The sequence below is a fragment of the Aedes albopictus genome, chromosome 2, assembly GCF_035046485.1.
Source record: "Aedes albopictus strain Foshan chromosome 2, AalbF5, whole genome shotgun sequence".
NCBI lineage: Eukaryota > Metazoa > Arthropoda > Insecta > Diptera > Culicidae > Aedes > Aedes albopictus.
In genome coordinates this window covers 334638779-334658875 of record NC_085137.1, presented here as the reverse complement: position 1 = coordinate 334658875, position 20097 = coordinate 334638779, and the positions used below count along the sequence as shown (strand labels likewise).

The window sequence follows — 20097 nt, the reverse complement described above, 5'->3', positions numbered from 1 at the left end:
ACAACCATCATCGTATTAATGCATTTTTATATTCAAATCCTAAATCTTTTGTATGGGCCGTAACGCACGATCATATTTTCCTTTCCTTAAGAGCGTTACGTATTTTGTGAACGGCACATAAGCATTTTTAAAATAATAGTTATTTATGTGACGAGTTGCAAAAAGTTGATTTTTTCAGCACGAGTCGTACATATATCCAACGAGGCTTGCCGAGTTGTATAAATACGAAGAGTGCTGAAAAAATCGAACATTATGCAACTCATTTCAGTTGCATAATGAACCGGTACGGAAAAGTAGGTCATTATGATACTGAAATGAGTAGTATAATATAGAAATTATGATACTGAATTGCATAAAGTATTTTATGCAATTCAGTATCATAATTTCCATTTTATTTAACTCATTTCGGTATCATAATGGTCAATTTTTCCGAACTGGTTCATTATGCAACCCACTTGAGTTGCATTATGAACATTATGCAACTCAAATGAGTTGTATAATGAAAAAATCATTGCATAAAATTTTGTATGTAACTCGTTACAAAACTCGATATTTTCAGCACTCTTCGTACGACTTGTGCTGAAAAAATCAACTTTTTGCAACTCGTAACATAAATAACTATAAAAACACCAACGAATGGGATAAAAGTGGCATAAACTGTTTCTATTGAGGGATTTCAGTTTCTAGTTGAACTTGAACTTTGTTGTGGCTTTCATACACAGTTCAAAATTTTAAACATATTCAAAAACTCACTATCGAAATGCAACTCTAACAGGGCGATAATGGAGATTATTTATTCGAAGGCGATTCTGGATATCAAAGCATAAAATCAACCTTGCAACGCCTGTGCTGCAATGTGGCACTGGTGGCACTCCAATTTTGTACAACGAAAGGCAAATTTGAACACCAAATGATGTAGAACGATCATAAGGAGTAGGTACTAAATCGAAGATCTTCAATACTAGCGTTGGGTAAAATATCAACACTATAGGTAGTTCATCGTTGTTAATTTCCTTCTGCATTCGAAAAATTTACCGATTCCGCTTTTCCTACTAAAATTTCAGCGGATGTTTTGTTGTTGTTACTCCATACTGCATATAACGGGCATTTCAAAATATCGGCGGCTTAAAATGACGTTTCCATTGGAAAGTCACTGGAATGATATGGGAAATTTCGTTAAGCTTGGCTTAGCGTAAGCCAACGCCTTCATTTGCTAAGCCGGTGTGAAGAAATGCAAATATTTAAACCTGGCTTAAGAATTTGGCTTAACTTTAAGTGTGGTTTAAGATAAACCAGGCTTACGTCGTTAAGCCGGGTAGGTGAAGAAATCGGCCCTCAGTCCGAGAGTGAGCAAGCGGAGCAGCATTAGAGTGAAGAAGTAGTGGAGTGAACGGTGAAGATCCGGAGCCGGAAGGCACCGTTAAATATAGCGAATCCTAGAAACTAGAGTCTGAAGTAACAAGTTCTACTAAAAGCTCTAAAGTAATAGTAAAGGGAAAAAAAAAAAAAAAGAATAGCGAATCCGTAAACTTCCGGAACCATAAATGGTAGATCCCACAGTGTCTACTGCCTATGAGGGCATCGTGGTCGCCAAAGTAAACGGGGTCTTCTTCTGTAGCTGTTATGCGCCTCCGCGGTGGCCGATCGAGCGGTTCACGCAAATGCTGGACCGCTTAACGACCGTGCTAACAGGGCGAAGGCCGGTGGTAATAGCGGGTGACTTTAATGCCTGGGCCGTGGAAAGGGGAAGCCGTTTCACGAACCAGCGGGGTTAGATCCTGCTAGAAACACTGGCCATCTTAGATGTCGACATGGCTAATGTCGGGACCAAGAGTACCTACACTCCCGATCAAAAGATTGCGGACCTGCGCCGCGCCTGCCTACGGGCTAGGCGGCGGATGCAGGAGCACGATCAGAGGAAGAGCGAAACGAACGACGGGTGGTGTTCGCCGCTGCAAAAGCCGCGCTTAAGACCGTGATAAGAGCAAGCAAACAGGCCTGCTTTGAGTGTCTCTGTCAGAGTGCCAATACGAACCCGTGGGGTGACGCCTACAGGATCGTTATGGCCAAGACGAGAGGTGTGATGGCTCCTACAGAGCAATCTCCAGAGATGTTGGAGGGCATCATTGGAGGACTTTTTCCGCGTCATGATCCTAGTCCTTGGCCTCCTTTCGTAGGACAGCCGGGGACTGGGGCTGGCGATGAGGAGAGGATCACCGATGTGGAACTTGCGGGGATAGCTAAGTCCCTTAGCACAGGTAAGGCCCCAGGTCCGGACGGAGTTCCGAACCTGGCCTTAAAAGTAGCTATTGCAGAGGCTCCCGAGATGTTCAGGTCTGCTATGCAGAAATGCCTGGACGAGGGAGTTTTCCCAGAAGCTTGGAAGAGGCAGAGCCAGGTACTATTGCCAAAGGCGGGGAAACCACTCGGAGACCCGTCGGCATATAGACCAATATGCTTGATTGACACGGTGGGGAAGGTGCTCGAAAAGATCATCCTCAATAGAATGTTGAGGTTCACCGAGGGCGATAATGGTCTTTCAAGCAACCAGTACGGCTTCCGGAAGGGGAGGTCCACCGTAGACGCTATCTTGTCGGTTACAAAAACAGCCGAGAAATCACTCGAGCCTAAGAGGAGGGAAATTCGCTTCTGCGCGGTAGTGACTCTAGATGTAAAGAATGTGTTTAATAGCGCCAGCTGGTCTGCTATTGCGATGCGCTCTTGCGCCTGGGGATACCGGAGTACCTGTACCTGTTCTCGGAATCTACTTTCAGAATCGTGTACTAGTTTACGACACGGAGGTGGGTCGGAGGTGCTTTAACATAACCTCAGGAGTCCCGCAAGATTCCATCCTGGGTCCGGTGTTATGGAATGTCATGTACGACGAGGTGTTGAGGTTAGAGTACCCAGTGGGAGTGGAGATTGTCGGATTTGCCGACGACATTACGCTCGAAGTCTACGGTGAAACGATCGAGGAGGTGAAGTTGACTACCGACCACTCGATCAAGTTTGTGGAGGCGTGGATGCGGTCCAGGAAACTGGAGCTGGCTCACCACAAGATAAAGGTGACGGTTGCTAACAACCGGAAGTCGGAGCAGCAGACGGAGATCAGTGTAGGAGAGTGCACTATCCTTTCAAAGTGCTCCGTCAAACACTTGGGCGTGATGATCAACGATAACCTTACCTTCTGTAGCCACGTCGATTATGCCTGTAAAAGAGCCTCCACAGCTATTGCGACACTGTCCCGGATGATGTCCAATAGCTCTGAGGTGTACGCCAGTAAGCGCAAGCTTCTGGCTAGTGCTGCTACGTCCATAGGCCAATTGGTTACGACTGTTCTTGGTGTATTTTTAGGATTTTTCTGGCTTTTCAGTCCGATTGTGAGATCAAAAATAATCTTATGTTCTCTTACTCCGACGTTTCGATCCGTATCGGATCTTTCTCAAGGATTCGAGCTATCGATTGCTTTCTTGTCATTTGGATTTTTCAATCTCTCAACCGTCATTTGATTTTTGTGGAAATCCGTTTTTTACCCGGAAAAACCACAAATTTGATTTGACTATTCGGGATTCGGACCGCTTTCGATACTATCTATCTACAATTTCAAATTGACGGTTCAAAACCGTCATTTTGAAATTGTAGATAGATAGTATCGAAAGCGGTCCGAATCCCGATTAGTCAAATCAAATTTGTGGTTTTTCCGGGTAAAAAACGGATTTCCACAAAAATCAAATGACGGTTGAGAGATTGAAAAATCCAAATGACAAGAAAGCAATCGATAGCTCGAATCCTTGAGAAAGATCCGATACGGATCGAAACGTCGGAGTAAGAGAACATAAGATTATTTTTGATCTCACAATCGGACTGAAAAGCCAGAAAAATCCTAAAAATACGTCCATAGGTATGGCGGCCCGGCCTGGGGCACCGCACTAAGTACTGAATGCTACCGACGGAAGCTGGAAAGTACTTACAAGCTTATGTGCCTGAGGGTTGCGTGTGCGTACCGTACCGCGTCACACGACGCTCTCTGCGTCATTACTGGTATGGTGCCTATCGGCATCCTTATCAGTGGAAGGTGGACCCATAGGTTGATACCGAGGGTAGACAGTTGGATTAATAGGCGCCATGGGGAAGTTACATTCCACCTGACACAGGTCCTTACAGGTCATGGTTGCTTCCGACAGTATCTACACCGTTTCGGGCATTCGGATTCTCCCGAATGCCCAGTGTGCAATGGTTTAGAGAAAACGGCGGAACACGTTTTGTTCGTGTGCCCGCGTTTTCGCAAAATGCGTGACCGCATGCTTGCCACATGCGGGGAGGACACAACTCCAGACAATTTGATCTAGAAGATGTGTAGGGATGAGTTTGATTGGAACGCCGTTTTAACGGCTATCACCCATATCGTCTGGGAGCTACAGAGGAGGTGGCGCGTGGACTCGGAGAATGGCTAGTCCAGATGCAGTACAAGAGGTGGTTGAGGGATCCGAAGTCGGCTTCGTAGGTCATACCGGTGCCCTGCGGTCGAGATCGACCCTTACAGCGATTAAGTGGCCGCGGAGAGGAAGTCCCGGTAGCGGTGCTGTCGTGGCGTCGGTCTACTGGGTTGGATCCGAGCCCGCGGTTGGAAAGGGGTCCCCGGCAAGGGTCGGGGTAGGTGAGACCCTGCTGTCTGCAACCTTCGGGTGCATCTGATAGGGCCTGAAGGGTAGTGATACCCTTCCTTACGGGCAGGTCAGATCGGGTTGCACGTGGGCATCAGTTCTGGATGTCTGCCAAGCAGTTGGACACGGGCGGGGTTGACCCAACCCGCCTTCCGAGAACAAAGGAAGTAGCGAGGACCGCTCGGGAAACAGGAGGTTGCGGAAGATTTCGTCTACATCGGATCCTTATTAATGTCAGACAACAACCTTAGGGGTTGTCCATTTATTACGTAAGGGAAATTTTACGATTTTCAGACACCCCCTCCCCCCTTGTAAGATTTTTTGTATGAGAACCCAAATATTTTTGTATGGCGCGTAAGATTTCTCAAACCCCCCCTCCCCCTATAAAACCTTACGTAATTTATGGACAGCCCCTTAGTAGCCTAATACGAAGGTGCATCATCAATGGAACTCGGGACTACTATGGGCTCCACAAGGATCTGCGGTCAAAAAAGATTCACCCCCGCACCAAATGCACCATGTACAAGACGCTAATGAGACCGGTAGTTCTCTACGGGAACGAGACCAGGACTATGCTCGAGGAAGACATGCAAGCACTCGAAGTGTTGTATTTTCTTAGTTTTCCTTTAGCAAAAGTGAAGTAATAGTTAAGTGTTTTGAAAAGTGTTTCAAGTTCTCACTCTTATTAAGTTTCGAGTTGCGGGCCTATTCCATTATTTGATATATACGAAATAGCAATATTTTACAATGCCAACAAAAGTATGTTATTACATATATGTTTACACATGTAACCGTAGCTGTTCGATAGAACAGAAAATGGAAAAGTTTTTTTTCCTACTTATAGGCTGCGGCAAATAACATAATTTAATGTGCTTCACATTGGCGCATATATAGCTAATGGAATCGATTCCATTACTTCCACAAATAAACGGCCCACACATCAAACAGAACGCCCTAGCCAATTCCTGTCAACGTTGCACATACCTACAGTACAGAGAACTAACGAATCGTTGTGCTCAACCGCGGGCTGGCACACTGGTTTTGATTGCACTAAATTTGTTTTCCTACGTACATTTGCCGTGCAATATGTAGGCACGGCGGGCGCGGCTGATTTCGGGTTGCTCTCTATAAGTAGTAGGCAGACAGATGTGTCCCGGCATAAAATATTGGCAGAATAGAAAATGTTGTATCCATTTATAAAATAACCTTGTGTTATTATCATAGATTATACTGTGTGGGCATTACAGATTTTGCAAAACTTGATTTTGAAATTTAAATAGTAATCACCCTATGTTTATTGATTCGTTGGATCGTGTTTTCTATCCTATATCTTACTATTAAAATTTTAAACTAAACGTAAGGCTTACACATTTCAGTACTGAGCGGTTTTAGCGTGATCCGTGATGAATTATACATTTTCTTCAGAAGCCAATAAATAGTCGACATCATCAAAATCAATCGGTTTGGTGAAACACAAGTGTGTGCTTTATTTAACCCTCTATGTATACCCAAATTTTTTACTTTGATCTAGAAATGATTTTTCGTCATCTAAAATCGATTTTGGCAGCGATTCTATTTTATTCGCGACATTGTTAATTTCGGCTTTTGAAATTTTTAATTTTCCTTTTTGAAAATTCCAACACTTTTCAATTTTTTCTGGACACCTATTTAGGAAACAGATTTTTTTTTGACAAAAACATTTTGAGAATTTGGAATATTTTTATTTTGAAATTTATTGATGGGATTTTTTCTTAAAGGAAAATTATTTAAGAGTGTATTCAATTCCACTTAACTCCTCCAAATATGATAGCATGATTGAGGAACAATTTTAAATATGTAAATTGTTACAAATCAATTTAGAAGAAACAACGACATCTGAATGATTGCAATGTATGTGTTTGTTTTTGTATGATAAAAAAGTTAATGAAAATACGAATAAAAAGACCCAAAACCAGCTTGAGATATTAAAAACAGTCCTGAATGTCAGCCAAACATATTATATTTGATAGGCAGAAAAGAAAAAAAAAATACAAAAATGCTCAAACTATACCCCGTTTAAACGCGGGATTGGGTTTTAGAGGTTTAAAATTAAACTAAGGTATCCAGGGATGAGAATTTACACGACCTGTATGTCAGCCAAACATATAATATTTGATTGCCCAGAAAAGAAAATTAACGATTTTAATGCTGATGAGATTAATAATGCATTTTGCCAAAATTTTTCAACTAGCGATACTCCCATTAATAATTCCTTTCATCACAATGTGCGCAATAGTGATTGTTTTTGTTTTGATGATATTGATCAAGACGATGTTGTCCATGCAATGTATTCTATCAAATCAAATGCTATTAGGCTTGATAAAGACTGGCCTCGAAAAAAATGAGACGCTCAAAATAATGTATAACTTTTGATTGCGTTCACAAAAATAGCTGATTTTTTAACCAGGAATAACATGTTATGTGTAGTTAATGCCCTAAAAATTTTATCAAAATCGGTTCAGTATTGGCGCAAATATTGTCGATACAATAAAATGTGATTTTGTAAATTTTGGGCTTCCATTTTAAAAATTGTTTAGGCTATAACTTGGTTGTTAGCTCATCAAAACGTCTGAAAATTTGACTGTAAATTCTTCAAGTAAGTCATAATAAGTGGTGAAAATTTCATTATAATCGGTTCAGTACTTTTTTCTAACAATTCAAACAAAAAAACGGGGTTTTCAAATTTTGGGCACTTTTTAACATTTTAAAATCAGTGTGCATTATTTCGGCTGTAGTATTGGCAACACTGTCCCGTTTTTTTTTGAAACTTTGAGAGTGTAAAATCGTTGTGTTAATCTGTTCTCAGTGAAAATTTCAGCCATTGTGATTTAACATTTTAAAAGTTAGAGCAGTTTGAATGTCACTATACTAAAGACTACATCTGCTTATTGTGACATAGTGCTACATATATGCAGCCATTCCATAGAAAAACGATATAGTGCATCTCCGATTGTCGTGAAACTTGGTGGGTTTGTAGTTCTTCGGAAATAATTAGACCCGTATTTTTTATTTCGTCATTAAGGTGACCAATTTTCATATAGGGTGGTCCAAAGAATCAAGGTTTTCAAAACTAAAAATTTTCAAAAAGAGGTACCCTGGTTTTATATTTTTATCAGAAAATTCAGGAAATTTGGCGTAACATATCAAAAAATCAGAAATGTATGTTGTTTTGTTTTTGAGATATGATTTTTTGAATATAGAGAGTCATATATTTTATTACTAGCTACTCTAAAATTGCTTGAAATTGCAAATTCTCATAAAACTATGCATATTGCTTTTTAAAGTGATTCCTGGTTTTGGTATCCATAATATTATAAGGAATCAAAATATAATCAAATTTAAAAAAGTGTCTTGTATGGGAAAATTTGACCTTTTATTTTCAAAAAATCATATCTCAAAAACTAAAAAACATACATCTCTGATTTTACGCCAAATTTCCTGAATTTTCTGATAAAAATATAAAACCAGGGTACCTCTTTGGTCCCGAGACCATGAAAACGTGAAAAAAACTAATATATTTGCATATTTTATAGTACTCTTTACATTTTAGCCCCTTTAACGTATTTTTCCTGAAAACTACAATTCAATAGCTTTCAAACAAAAAATAGAAGTTTAAAATCGGTCAACTGGTTCAAAAGTTACGATTTTTTGAAATTTTTTTGTTTTGAAAAACCTTAATTTTTTGGACCACCCTATACGGGTCTAATTATTTCCGAAGAACTACAAGCCCACCAAGTTTCACGACAATCGGAGATGCACTATGTCGTTTTTCTATGGAATTCAAATCAAATTGAATGAAATTTTGACACAATATATCAACATAGGTACATACTTTTTGTACAGAAAAATTTTCATTGAAATCGGTTCAGTATTTTTGGCTCTACAGTTTTAGGTAAAAAATGTGATATTTTTTAAAGTGTTTGTTTGGCCCAAGATTCTCAAGAGACTTACTTGTTTCGACGATATCTCCACCAACACTTTGATTTTGATGAAAATTTTATGGTATTAACTACACATAATGTACTATAGGGGTACTCACTAAACAGATTAAATTGCTGCGTAAGCCATGATTTTCTGCTTTGAAATGTTTCATGATTTTGCGAATAAAATAATCAAAGATTGCCTTGGTGATCGCGACGTTTAATCAGTTTAATAATTTTACGCTGTTAAGTGAATCCCCCTTATATTCTTCGTGTCTCATTTTTTTTTTCGAGTTCAGTCTTTATGATACCGATAAAGTTTTTGAAAACCATTTGCCCTATTATAATCAATGGGCCCATGTAGCCGAGGCGGTAAACGCACGGGTATTCAGCATGACCATGCTGAGGGTGACGGGTTCGATTCCCGGTCAGTCCAGGATCTTTTCGTAAAGGAAATTTCCTTGGCTTCCTTGGGCATAGAGTATCTTCGTGCCTGCCACACGATATACGCATGCAAAATGGTCATTGGCAGAGGAAGCTCTCAGTTAATAACTGTGGAAGTGCTCATAGGACACTAAGCTGAGATGCAGGCTTTGTCCCAGTGAGGACGTTACGCCAAGAAGAAGAAGAGAATCAAGCCTATTAGACAACTATTCAATTCTATAATTACTGCTAGTGTTTTCCCTGACGCTTGGAAAAGTACCTATAAAAAAGAAAACGAATATAACCTCGGTGGATAACTTACGACCAATTATCATTTTATGGGCATTGTCGAAAATATTAAAAAAAAGTTTAAAAAAAGTATTTGTAATTATATTGGAACAAATGATATGCTATGTCAATATCAATCTGGTTATCGTTCGAAGCATAGTACCAACACAGCTATGCTCAAAATGTTGGATGACATAGATTTGATTCTCGATAAGGGTCGTCCAGTTGTAGGTATACTTATTGTTTTAGATTTTTCGAAAGCATTTGATACAGTTTCACATAATATTTTATGTAGAAAGTTAGCTACCCAGTTTAACTTTGCCAATCACTCTATGAGTTTGATAAAACCATACTTAAAATCAAGGTTTCAGACGGATTTCAACAATTGAACTTATTCCTAGTTGGCGTCTATTAAATCGGGAGTACGACAGGCATCCATTTTAGGACCCCTCCTGTTCTCTTTATACAGGGTGTTAGGTTCGTGAGGGCAAACTTTTTAAAAGGTGATAGTGGACCATAAATGGTGAAAAAAAAATGTTCAACGCATATGGTCAAATCTCAACCGTTACGTAGTTATTGGACTTTCCATGTTTTTTTATTATTATTGCCTTAACTGGCTATAACTTCAAAATGGTCAAACTTATTGCAGTTTTTTACCCCTTTTCTAAAGATTATTGAATTTTCTATCAAATGGCATCTTGAATCGATTGGTTCAGTTAAATAATTAGTAATAATTTAATAGTTAAATAATTAGTAATAATTTAATTAAATAAGAGATAGAAGTTTGATGTCAAAGAACGAATTGTAGAGTGAAACAGGGGCCACAACTTTGCCTTAGAAAGAATCTAAAATTATTACGCATTTTTCAAAGATAATTGACAAAAACAAATTAAAACACACAACTTTTGAGCTATTTGCTCTAGAAAACTTAGTTATTCAACTAAACCAATCGATTCAAATATGCCATTTGATAGAAAATTCAATAATCTTCCCGGATAAATACTAACCATAGGGTATTTGGTGAAAACCATTCCTGTACCATACAGTGTACCAGCTACAATAGTGTATTGTAATGGAATGGTTCGCTAAAAACTGTGCACATTGGTAGCTACTATACATTTACATCCGATCTTTATGTAACAATATATTATACTGTTTTTCTTACGTTTGAACCATTCACTATTCCGAAACAATCTTTTTCCGTGCATTTTTTTTTTTTAATTTTAATATTGTTTTGTTGATGTTCGTGACATTTTTGTTGCAAAGGAAATGAAAGAGAAAAAAGTGAATAAGTTGAAACATCTTTTTAAAGTCAATAAAATGTTTAAATAAAGTGGTAAACCAGGTGTCCTAAGGACTGCATATCCAAGAGATATGGTGGGCTAGGTATGTAGAGTGCGATGAGAGGAATACGAATGTAGGTCAATCCGGTAAGACTCAGGCCAGATTACCGTAAATCAGTGGATGAGTTCAACACTATTCTTTCTCTTCTTCTCTCATGTGAAATTGTCTTGTACCACAACCGAATTAAATGCGATTAATCTTTGACATTTTTAACATATGGACTGGACTGGACACTGAAACGACTTCTGATATAAGTTCGTCTTCGCTTTTTAACCTAACTTATAGTTGAATCTAACTTGACAGTTTTCTCATGAGTTGTTATGTACATATTTCATAGTTCAGTCAAACTGGAGCCTCAATATTGCAATAACGGTTAAGCACGCTGTAATGATACTTATGTACCTCGTCACCCACTTCATGCAACTACATTAGTGGTCTAATAACACTTAGCGCGCTAGGTATAGTTCCATCATGCCGCTCAAAGTGTTGCCACAAATAATGCTTAGTTTGCAAAACCCAGTTATCTGGCTGGTGGGACATGGGAGCCTAAGCTTCAACTGTTAATGCAATCAGAGGCTACTCAGACTTAGACGAGTTTAGGTTAGTTTGGCTAGAACTGCCATTATCGAAGGAACATGACGAGATAATATAACATTATATGGTTTATCTAATGTAAAACAATACAACATAACAAAAGAGAACCATTCCAAAACCATGATAAAATTTATAACCAGTAGTGAAATTACAATTAAAAACGATATATTTACGGTACATTTTATTGTTTGAAACCATACGTGTACCATACAATGTACGGTATATTAAAGCCCACGTATCAGTATTTCGAACAATTCATTTACAATAAAATGTATGGTTATGTAAAAAAATATATTTGGAGAAAAATATTTTTTTTATATTGTTACGATACTTAACACCCCGTATAGTATATTGTAAAAATCTTATTTACAAATCACTGTATGGTGTCTACATTACATCTTATTGTTTTTGTATTTTTCATTTATACAATGGTGTTTATTGTAACAATATGATTCTAAATAGTACTGTTACAATACAACATTCAGTTTTTCTACTGTATTTTTTATTCGGGTTTCGAATAAGGGTAAAAAAAACTGCGGTAAGTTTGACCATTTTGAAGTTATAGCCAGTTAAGGCAATAAGAGTCAAAAACATGGGAAGTTCAATAACTACGTAACGGTTGAGATTTGATCATATGCGTAGAACATTTTTTTCACCATTTATGGTCCTCTATCATCCTTTAAAAAGTTGTCACTCAGGAACCTAACACCCTGTATATTAATGACTTGGCTGGATTTAGTGACCAACTGCCAAATTCACTTATGCCAATGCTGTTCAATTGTATTTACGATTGTTCTAAAAGTTCTGCTGCAGACATATCATTGAGCATCAATTCAGATTTGAGAAAAATCCAGGAATAGGCTTACCATAACATGTTAAAGTTAAATTCTTGGAAAACAAATGCACTTTTTATTTCTAGTTGTTCTTCCCATGAAATCTTAAAACCAACTTTAATATTAAATCAGGAAACAGTTGTATATGTTAAAAGTGCAGCAAGTTTAGGTATTCGAGTTCAGTCTAGTTTCAAATGGGATAAATATGCGATGTCTCAATGTGGAAAAAATATGCTTGTTTACGCTCACTCTACAACACATCATAACTTTTAAAATTTTAAACAAAAGTTTAACTCTTCAAAAGTCTTATTCTACCGCACTTTTTGGCTTGCGATTTTCTATTGGATGAACTTTTTGTATTCATTTTCAATAGGTTGAGAGATACTCCAATATTTCTCATTTGCAGTACCTGCTAATTGGATGTCGATTTGAAAACTTCAGTAAACTACGTTCTTGTTTTTTTACATGGGCTAAGCTCAAAGCAACCAGATTATTTCTATAATAGGAGTTCTCACTAAACAAATTAAATTGCTGCATAAGCCATGATTTTCTACTTATTTGAAATGTTCCATGATTTTGCGAATGAAATAATCAAATATTACCTCGGTGATCGCGATGTTTAATCAGTTTAATCAGTTTACGCTGTTAAGTGAATCCCCTTAATAAATTACAAGTTGCGAGGAGTAACTGGTTCAGACATTTCATATTGCCACGACATCATTCATCCAAGTACGGGAATTCTTTTTTCGTCCGAGGTGTTGCTCATCGGAATTCATTGCCAAGTAGCCTGTCCAATGAATCATCTTTCATAGCATTTAACAGGGGATGTATTAAACATTCTAGATAGTTGAATAATTAGTAATGTGAGATAGTAAGCAGAACAACCGAACTGTTATTAATATTGTAGTCAATATGGCGCTTGTTCTACTAAATATTACCACAGTAACAAGAAAAAAAAAGACAATTGTCTTAAGTTACTGAATAAATGCAATAAAATAAATAAATAAATAAATCATGGATATCAGTTAACATTAAAGGTACTCACTAAACAGTTTAAATTGCTGTGTAAGCCAGGATTTTCTGTTTATTTGAAATGTTTTATGAAATAGCTAATGAAATAATCAAAGATTGCCTAGGTGATCGCGATATTTAATCAGAATAAACTATGAGCGTGTTAAACTTTCCCGTAGTCCGAGCGTAGCTCGCGACTCGACTGTAAATATATTTCGTTTAAATAACTGTTCAGGACATAGGTACATGTAGGTTACTTACAATTTAGTTTGATTATACTTTGAGCGTATTGGACCTCTAGCGGCACGGGTATTTGCTGTCTAGGACCTGTGGTAATTTGTTGTGGGTCATAATCTAACATCTGTTCACTAGCTCATAGTCCATAGATACTTACAATAAGATATTTGTTATCAAGTCCTCGGGTTTTAAACTGATGATTTTCAGTATTTATCGACTAAACCTACACGGATTATGTCCGCAAAATAAGAATGAAATTGGTTGATGTGATATGCATTGGAATTCAATGTTAAGCATTATAACTATACCTGCTCTTAGTTAAGACTCAGTTCAATGAACGGGTTTAGCCTTCGAATAATTCTAGCGTCAATATTACAACGAATTCAATTATAACTTAAGAAATTACAATAAGTTTTCACATTGGTTGTCCACGTTTTGCAATTAATAACAGAATAAACATTTTCGTTTGACAAGCTATGTGATGACGGGATAGTTGTCGTAGTGGTGGTAGACTTCAAACGACTGCTTCAAAGGGCCTATTCGTCTGACGCGCCAACACCCCCACCCGTAAGGCCTTACCGCTAGTTGGTCTTGCCATCCTGAACCACGTCCAGAAGAGCCACTTTTATGGCAGGTCGTTGGAGTAATCCTGTTTCTGTTTGGACATCTACCTTGCGGACTTGCCCGTCGATACCTGGGTATGTTTTGGTAACTCGCCCACGAAGCCAGCCATTCCGCACCGTATCGTCAACTACAATAACGAGGTCACCTTCCTGAAGCGGTCGAACATCCACAAACCATTTGGTTCTCCTGGCGATTGTTGGGAGATACGACTTGATCCAGGCTTTCCAGAATTGATTTAGGAGCTGAACCATAACTCCCCAATTGGTACGTAAGGAAACTGGCTGGTCGATGGGAATTCGAGCGAGACTGGTATTTCCGCTGGAGCTCATCAAGAGGAAGCTATTTGGCGTGAGAACCTCCTGCTCGGGGGATTCTAACGGCACGAATGTGAGCGGCCGAGAGTTGACTATCATTGATGCCTCCGAAAGAAACGTCAAAAGCCCTTCATCATCTAGTTTTTCGCGATGGGCTAGGACTTTGAAGGCATCCTTAACCGAGCGTACTTTCCGCTCCCACACACCTCCCATGTGGGGAGCAGAAGGTGGGTTGAAATGCCACTCTGTTTCGGCATTAGTGAAGGTGCCAGCCAAAGCGAGATTAAGAGACTTGATTTCAGCGGCTAGTTCTCTGGCTGCTCCACGAAAATACGTTCCATTGTCGCTGAAAAAGTTCTGCGGAGCTCCACGCTTATCGACAAATTGACGAATGGCCATCTTGCACGACTGGAGCGACAGGGAGTGCACCACCTCAAGGTGCACCGCACGAACGGTGAGGCAGGTGAAGATTGCCACCCACCGTTTAAATTGCTGCGCCCTTGCTTCACGAGGAGAGGTCCGAAATAGTCTAGGCCTGTGTGCGTAAATGGGCGCACGAAAGGCATAACACGTGGCTGCGGCAAGGGGGCCATCCGAGGCGTATTGGGTTTGGTTCTGTATACGCGGCACCACATACACTTGTTGATGGTCTTCTTTACAACGGAGCGCATCTTCGGAATACTGTAAAGCTGCCGAAGCTCATTCACCACGGTCTCCGTGTTGGCATGCCCGTACCGTTGATGGAAACGAAGCACCAATAATTCGGTGACGTAGTGAGCCTTGGGAACGATTATCGGATTGCGAAAACTATAGGGATAATAAGCAGCTTTCGGATCGATTCTGCTTTCCATCCGTAGAATTCCATCGTCATCTAGGAAGGTCGACAGTTTTACTAATGGGCTGGATTTCGCTAGGCGTGCATTCGTCTTCGTTGAGGAACTAGTGGATTTCAAGGCCGAAATTTCCTCCCCAAATTCCTGGTTTTGGATCATTCGCCACAAGCCTTTTTCTGCCGATACGAAGTCTTGGCGTGTTAATGTTGCCACGCGTGATTTAGTAGGAACGGATTGCTTAGACGAACAGCGATTGACGAAATGGTACAGGTAGGCAAGCGATTTAATCAAATCCTCCCAACGAGAGAATTTACTGAACTCTAGCACTGTGTCGGTTGTTACTCCCTGGTGTACGTTAGTTGTTCTTAATTCTTCCGTTGGTTCAATCATCCTCTCTGGAGCCACCAATTTTCCCCGTGGCCATTCACTTTCCGGTTGCCATAGAAAATCCGATCCACGGTACCATTTACTCTGATCATCGAAACTGGGACCGTTGCCCCATTTGGTGGCCTCATCTGCGATGTTTAACCGGGTGGGTACCCAGCGCCATTCCTCCACCGATGTTTCTGCCAGGATTTCCGTAGTTCTGAACTGGACGTAGGGACGATACTTTCGAGGGTCAGCACGTAGCCATGCCAAAAGAACTGTTGAGTCAGTGTGGAAGAACCGCTGGGTAATTTGCAGCGAATGATTCTCCGTAACGCTTTTCATCAGTCGCACGCCAATGACTCCTGCGTTCAATTCGTTCCGGGGAATAGACTGTGGTCGTAAGGGAGTTACTTTGGCTTTCGCAGCTACCAGAGAACAACGAGGGGTGCCCCGGTCGATTATGCGGAAGTATGCTACACTACAGTAGGCAAGCTCGCTTGCATCCACGAAAATGTGTAGCTGCAGAGATTCGTAACTTCCGCGCTCGTAGTTTGGGAAATAAAATCGCGGAATCTGTACACGTTTCAACTCGGGTATCAGTCTCGTCCATCGTTCCCAGTCCGAGAAGTTCCTACTGCTAATGGGGTCATCCCAACCCACACCAGATCGCCAAATGTCCTGGATAAGGATTTTGCCGTGGATCGAAAAAGTGGAAATGAGCCCTAGCGGGTCAAAAAAGCTCATGACCACGCGTAAAACTTGGCGTTTAGTAGGCACAGTTCTACCGGATAGTAACGGAAGCAGATCCGCATGAAGTTGGACGGTAAACAGGAACAAGTCCTCATTTGGATCCCACATCATCCCTAGGATACGTTCTGCAGCAGTAGCTTTCTCTACAGAGAAGCTTTTCACTACTTGGGAGGTTTCCTGATCATTTGCTCCGATCCGTTCGAGAATTTCCGGAGCGTTGGAGTGCCAGTTCCGGATTTCGAATCCAGCCTTGCTGTGTACTTCGCGAACAGCTACCGCCAATTGTACTGCTTCTTCAATGGTGTCTCGGCTATCCAAGAAGTCGTCCACGTAAGTGTTGTTTGTAATGGCTCTCGCTGCCTCCGGATACTCCGTTGCGTACTCCGACGCGTTCAAATTTTTCGCGTATTGCGCGGAACATGGCGAACAGGTGGCCCCGAATGTTGCCACATCCAAGGTTGCAACCATTCATTTGCAAAAATTTACATTCATTTGCTATTATCTCAGTTCAGAAGCATGCTATCGAAAAACAATGTATGGATGAATTTAACCTTGTAGTTTTATCTGAAAGTTTGCCGAATAACATTGGGGTCGCACTCGCATTTCAAAGTCGTGAGCGAGCTGTGAAGGCAACTTTCCACAGCGTGAATGAAATTTATATTCACCGCGTGGAGAGTTGCCGTCACAGCTCGCTCACGACTTTGGTATACGTTTGCGACCCCAATGTTATTCAGCAAACTTTCAGATAAAACTACAAGGATAAATTCATCCATACATTGTTTTTCGATAGCATGCTTCTGAACTGAGATAATAGCAAATGAATGTAAATCTTTGCAAATGAATGGTCGCAACCTTGGCCACATCCATTATGTATACATCTGGGGTGGATTCGGGATTCGCTCGCCACAAGAACCTTTGTGATTGTTTGTCTTCGTACCTGATGCGCAATTGATGGAACATCTGTTTGATGTCGCCTGTTATGGCAAACTGTCTTTGACGAAACTGGCAGAGGACCGACATGAGCGGCGTCAACAAATCGGGTCCAGCAAGAAGCATCGAATTCAAAGAGACTCCTCCAACACGTGCCGCAGCGTCCCATACTAGGCGCACCTTCTTGGGCTTTCGATACCAAGCGGTAAGTACCACACGCGTCGTGGATCCGACTTTCGCAGTTCTTCCTCTGTTGCCCTGTGAGCATATCCTTGCGTCTCATACTCAACAATCTGCGCTTCAACGTTCTTTCGAAGCTCTGGATCTGCTAGTAACCGACGTTCGAGACATTTGAGCCTCCGCTCCGCCATCGCGTAGCTATCAGGGAAATGGATATCGTCACTTTTCCATAATAGCCCGGTCTCGAATCGACCGGATTCCGTTCGCCGAGTAGTTTCCTCTAGTATACGCCTTGCTCGTTCGTCTTCGGGTGATTCTGGTGTCGATGCTACCGTTATGCCCAACTGTTCCAGTTCGAAATAGTTTTTTACTGCGTCGTGAAGGCGTTGATCAGCGGAACACTCACATACGTGCACCATTGCGCGATTATCGCCATGATTTCCTCTTTGTCCACCGTAGATTGTCCAGCCTAATTTCGTCTTTATCGCCACCGGCTCCTCATTGCGTCTCTCTCGTTTGTTCAACGGCAACTTCAACCGAGCGTTATCTGCGCCAATCAGAATCTGAGGAACTGCTTCCGTGTAACTTCCGATTGGTAGCCCAGATAAATGCGGAAATTGCTCTCTTAATTCCGTGTAGTTCAAACTTTGTCGAGGCAAACCTAGATTGTCAACAGTTTGCACTTGTGACAATACATGCTGAGTTTACCCGTCTCCTCCAGATATGCAGACCTGTACTCGTTTCGAAGCAGACTCTTTTCGTGTGACATTGCTAGTCCATTGTAGACAGAGTGAGCTTTCCTCTCCATCCAGGTCGAGCTCGTCCGCGATGCTGTTTTCCAGAAGCGTAACGTTTGAGCCGTCGTCGAGAAAGGCGAACGTCGCCACTGATTTTCCTCTATGCGACAGCGTCACGGGTAAAATCTTGAAAAAGGTTCCAGGCTGCTTGCTGCGATGAGCGGTGACGATCCCTGATGAGCTTGGTCCTTTATGCCCGGGGGTGGCCAATTTCGGTTTGCCGGGATGCAACAGCTTATGGTGCATATCGTCGCATCCGTCCATACCACACGGCTGCGTGGTTCTACACGGCCATTTCCCATGGCACGTTAGGCACCGCTGACACATTTTTCGTTGCTCCACCAGGCTCCATCGTTCAGCAACCGACAAGGAACTGAACTTATTACAGTGCTTAATCCTGTGGTCGTCTCGTTGGCACATCAGGCATAACTTTGGCTGTTTCTGCGACGGTGTTGCTGATACACGATCTCTGATGTTTACTTCAGCGGAGTGTGAGTTGATATATCCACCTTTATCCTTTTTCCTGCCAGTCCGGACTACGTCGTCTTGAGAACCGGAATCGAATGGCATGGTGACTTGACAAGCAGCTGCCTTTATAGACGACACGAAATCACTGAATGCCTTCAACGTAATGTCCGGAATGCGTTGAGTATGCAATCCCCAATCCAGTCGAATGCTTGGAGGAAGCTTGGCGACTAGTTCCGACAGAAGCATGGGATTGGATACACTCAGGCAAACAAACCTAAGATTATCATAAGGTCTAACTTATGAAATGGCCTTCAAACAATTCATAACGGCTAGAACGATAGTCATAAGGTCGGTCAATGACGCAGAATCGATTCACAGTTTGGCTTTTATACGCATTTAGCAACACGATATTCTCAAGCGTCGATAGCCGCGTGGGTTGGGCACGAGCTCAGTGATCTCGACGTTCATGGATCGATTCCAGCCTGCATCATTTTGTGATTTTTCTGCTCTTTTCATAAGTTTATCTTATGTAATTAGGTCATAATAAGCATGTTCAATTTTCATAAGATATTCTTATGGCATCCATACTTTACAGTTATGGCTAAATTGCATAAGGTATTTTGATGAATTTGGGTAGTTTACTTCGCTGAGTGTAGGTGTGCTTGTAAGTTCGCGGCCTCTATGTAGGTCACGAGGTTTCGGACTTCGCGTCCCAACGTTACTAAAGTATCTAGCTTGTTAGCGTTTGGAACTGGTGCATTTCTGATTTTATTCATTAAGCAATGCACCAGCTGGTCTGGTCTGCCACACTCATCTCGTAGTGTGTTGATTATTTCGGGGACTGCTTCCGGCAGGGTCAAGATACTATGTACCTTTTCCCTGGCCTTCCCGACCAAGCACTTCTGCAACCTTGCGAGGTTTTCATCCAGCTGTATGCCGCACATCGACGTTGTAGACTCAAACGCACTTAGGAACATGGGCCATTCTAACGGATCCCCGGAAAATTTCGGTAGTTCCCTAGAAACCAAATGACGGGCGGCCAACTGCTGTGGATTTATTCCGGCGAATGAATTCTGCACCGGATACTGTGGCTGCCAGTACGGCTGCTGCCAGTAGGGAGGCATTGGTTGCTGGTACCACGATTGGTACGCTGGGTCACCCTGTGATAGTTGCGATGGTGCGGCATAGAACGACGGTTGGGGTTGAATCCTGTTTGGTGGCGCGGGCATGTGGCCGACATCAGCTGGAGCATCTCGGATGACCGGTTGTGAAGAATTCGGCCAAGAACGAGTTGGGTCTTCATTGCCGGGATGTCTCGAGGAACCAATTCGCTGCTCCATTACTCTAGCCTGGCTGACGTGAAGCGAAGGCATCGCTTAACCCGAGGGGTTCACCGGAAGCGGCGGTACCTGGTGACGAGTAGATGCGTTGATGAGAGGAAGAGTGGACGTCATCATCGGAGGAAGCGATGGATTTATC

The 20097-nt window shown here is 41.4% G+C and overlaps 3 protein-coding genes across 4 annotated transcripts; all 3 read right to left on the bottom strand.

Annotated features, from left to right (window-relative positions):
• Positions 1-13280: 13280 nt before the first annotated feature.
• Positions 13281-14703, bottom strand: LOC109397242 (uncharacterized). 2 transcript variants are annotated; one of them, XM_062848877.1, is made up of 3 exons: positions 13662-14703; positions 13511-13576; positions 13281-13443 (listed from the first exon to the last, which is right to left on the bottom strand). In XM_062848877.1, the coding sequence occupies exon 1, from the start codon at positions 14688-14690 to the stop codon at positions 13935-13937; it is 756 nt and encodes a 251-aa protein (XP_062704861.1). In that variant the 5' UTR covers positions 14691-14703; the 3' UTR covers positions 13281-13443; positions 13511-13576; positions 13662-13934. The 2 variants fall into 2 exon arrangements, with proteins under 2 accessions (XP_062704861.1, XP_062704860.1); XM_062848876.1 differs by having other exon boundaries at positions 13281-13576.
• Positions 14704-14820: 117 nt separating this feature from the next.
• LOC134286714 (uncharacterized) lies at positions 14821-16711 on the bottom strand. Its single transcript, XM_062848373.1, has 2 exons — positions 14915-16711; positions 14821-14826 (listed from the first exon to the last, which is right to left on the bottom strand). The coding sequence occupies exons 1-2, from the start codon at positions 16709-16711 to the stop codon at positions 14821-14823; spliced, it is 1803 nt and encodes a 600-aa protein (XP_062704357.1).
• A 1346-nt stretch (positions 16712-18057) lies between these two features.
• On the bottom strand, positions 18058-18864 carry LOC134286713 (uncharacterized). The gene has a single exon (XM_062848372.1). It carries the CDS (start codon positions 18862-18864, stop codon positions 18058-18060), a length of 807 nt encoding a protein of 268 aa, XP_062704356.1.
• Positions 18865-20097: the final 1233 nt, after the last annotated feature.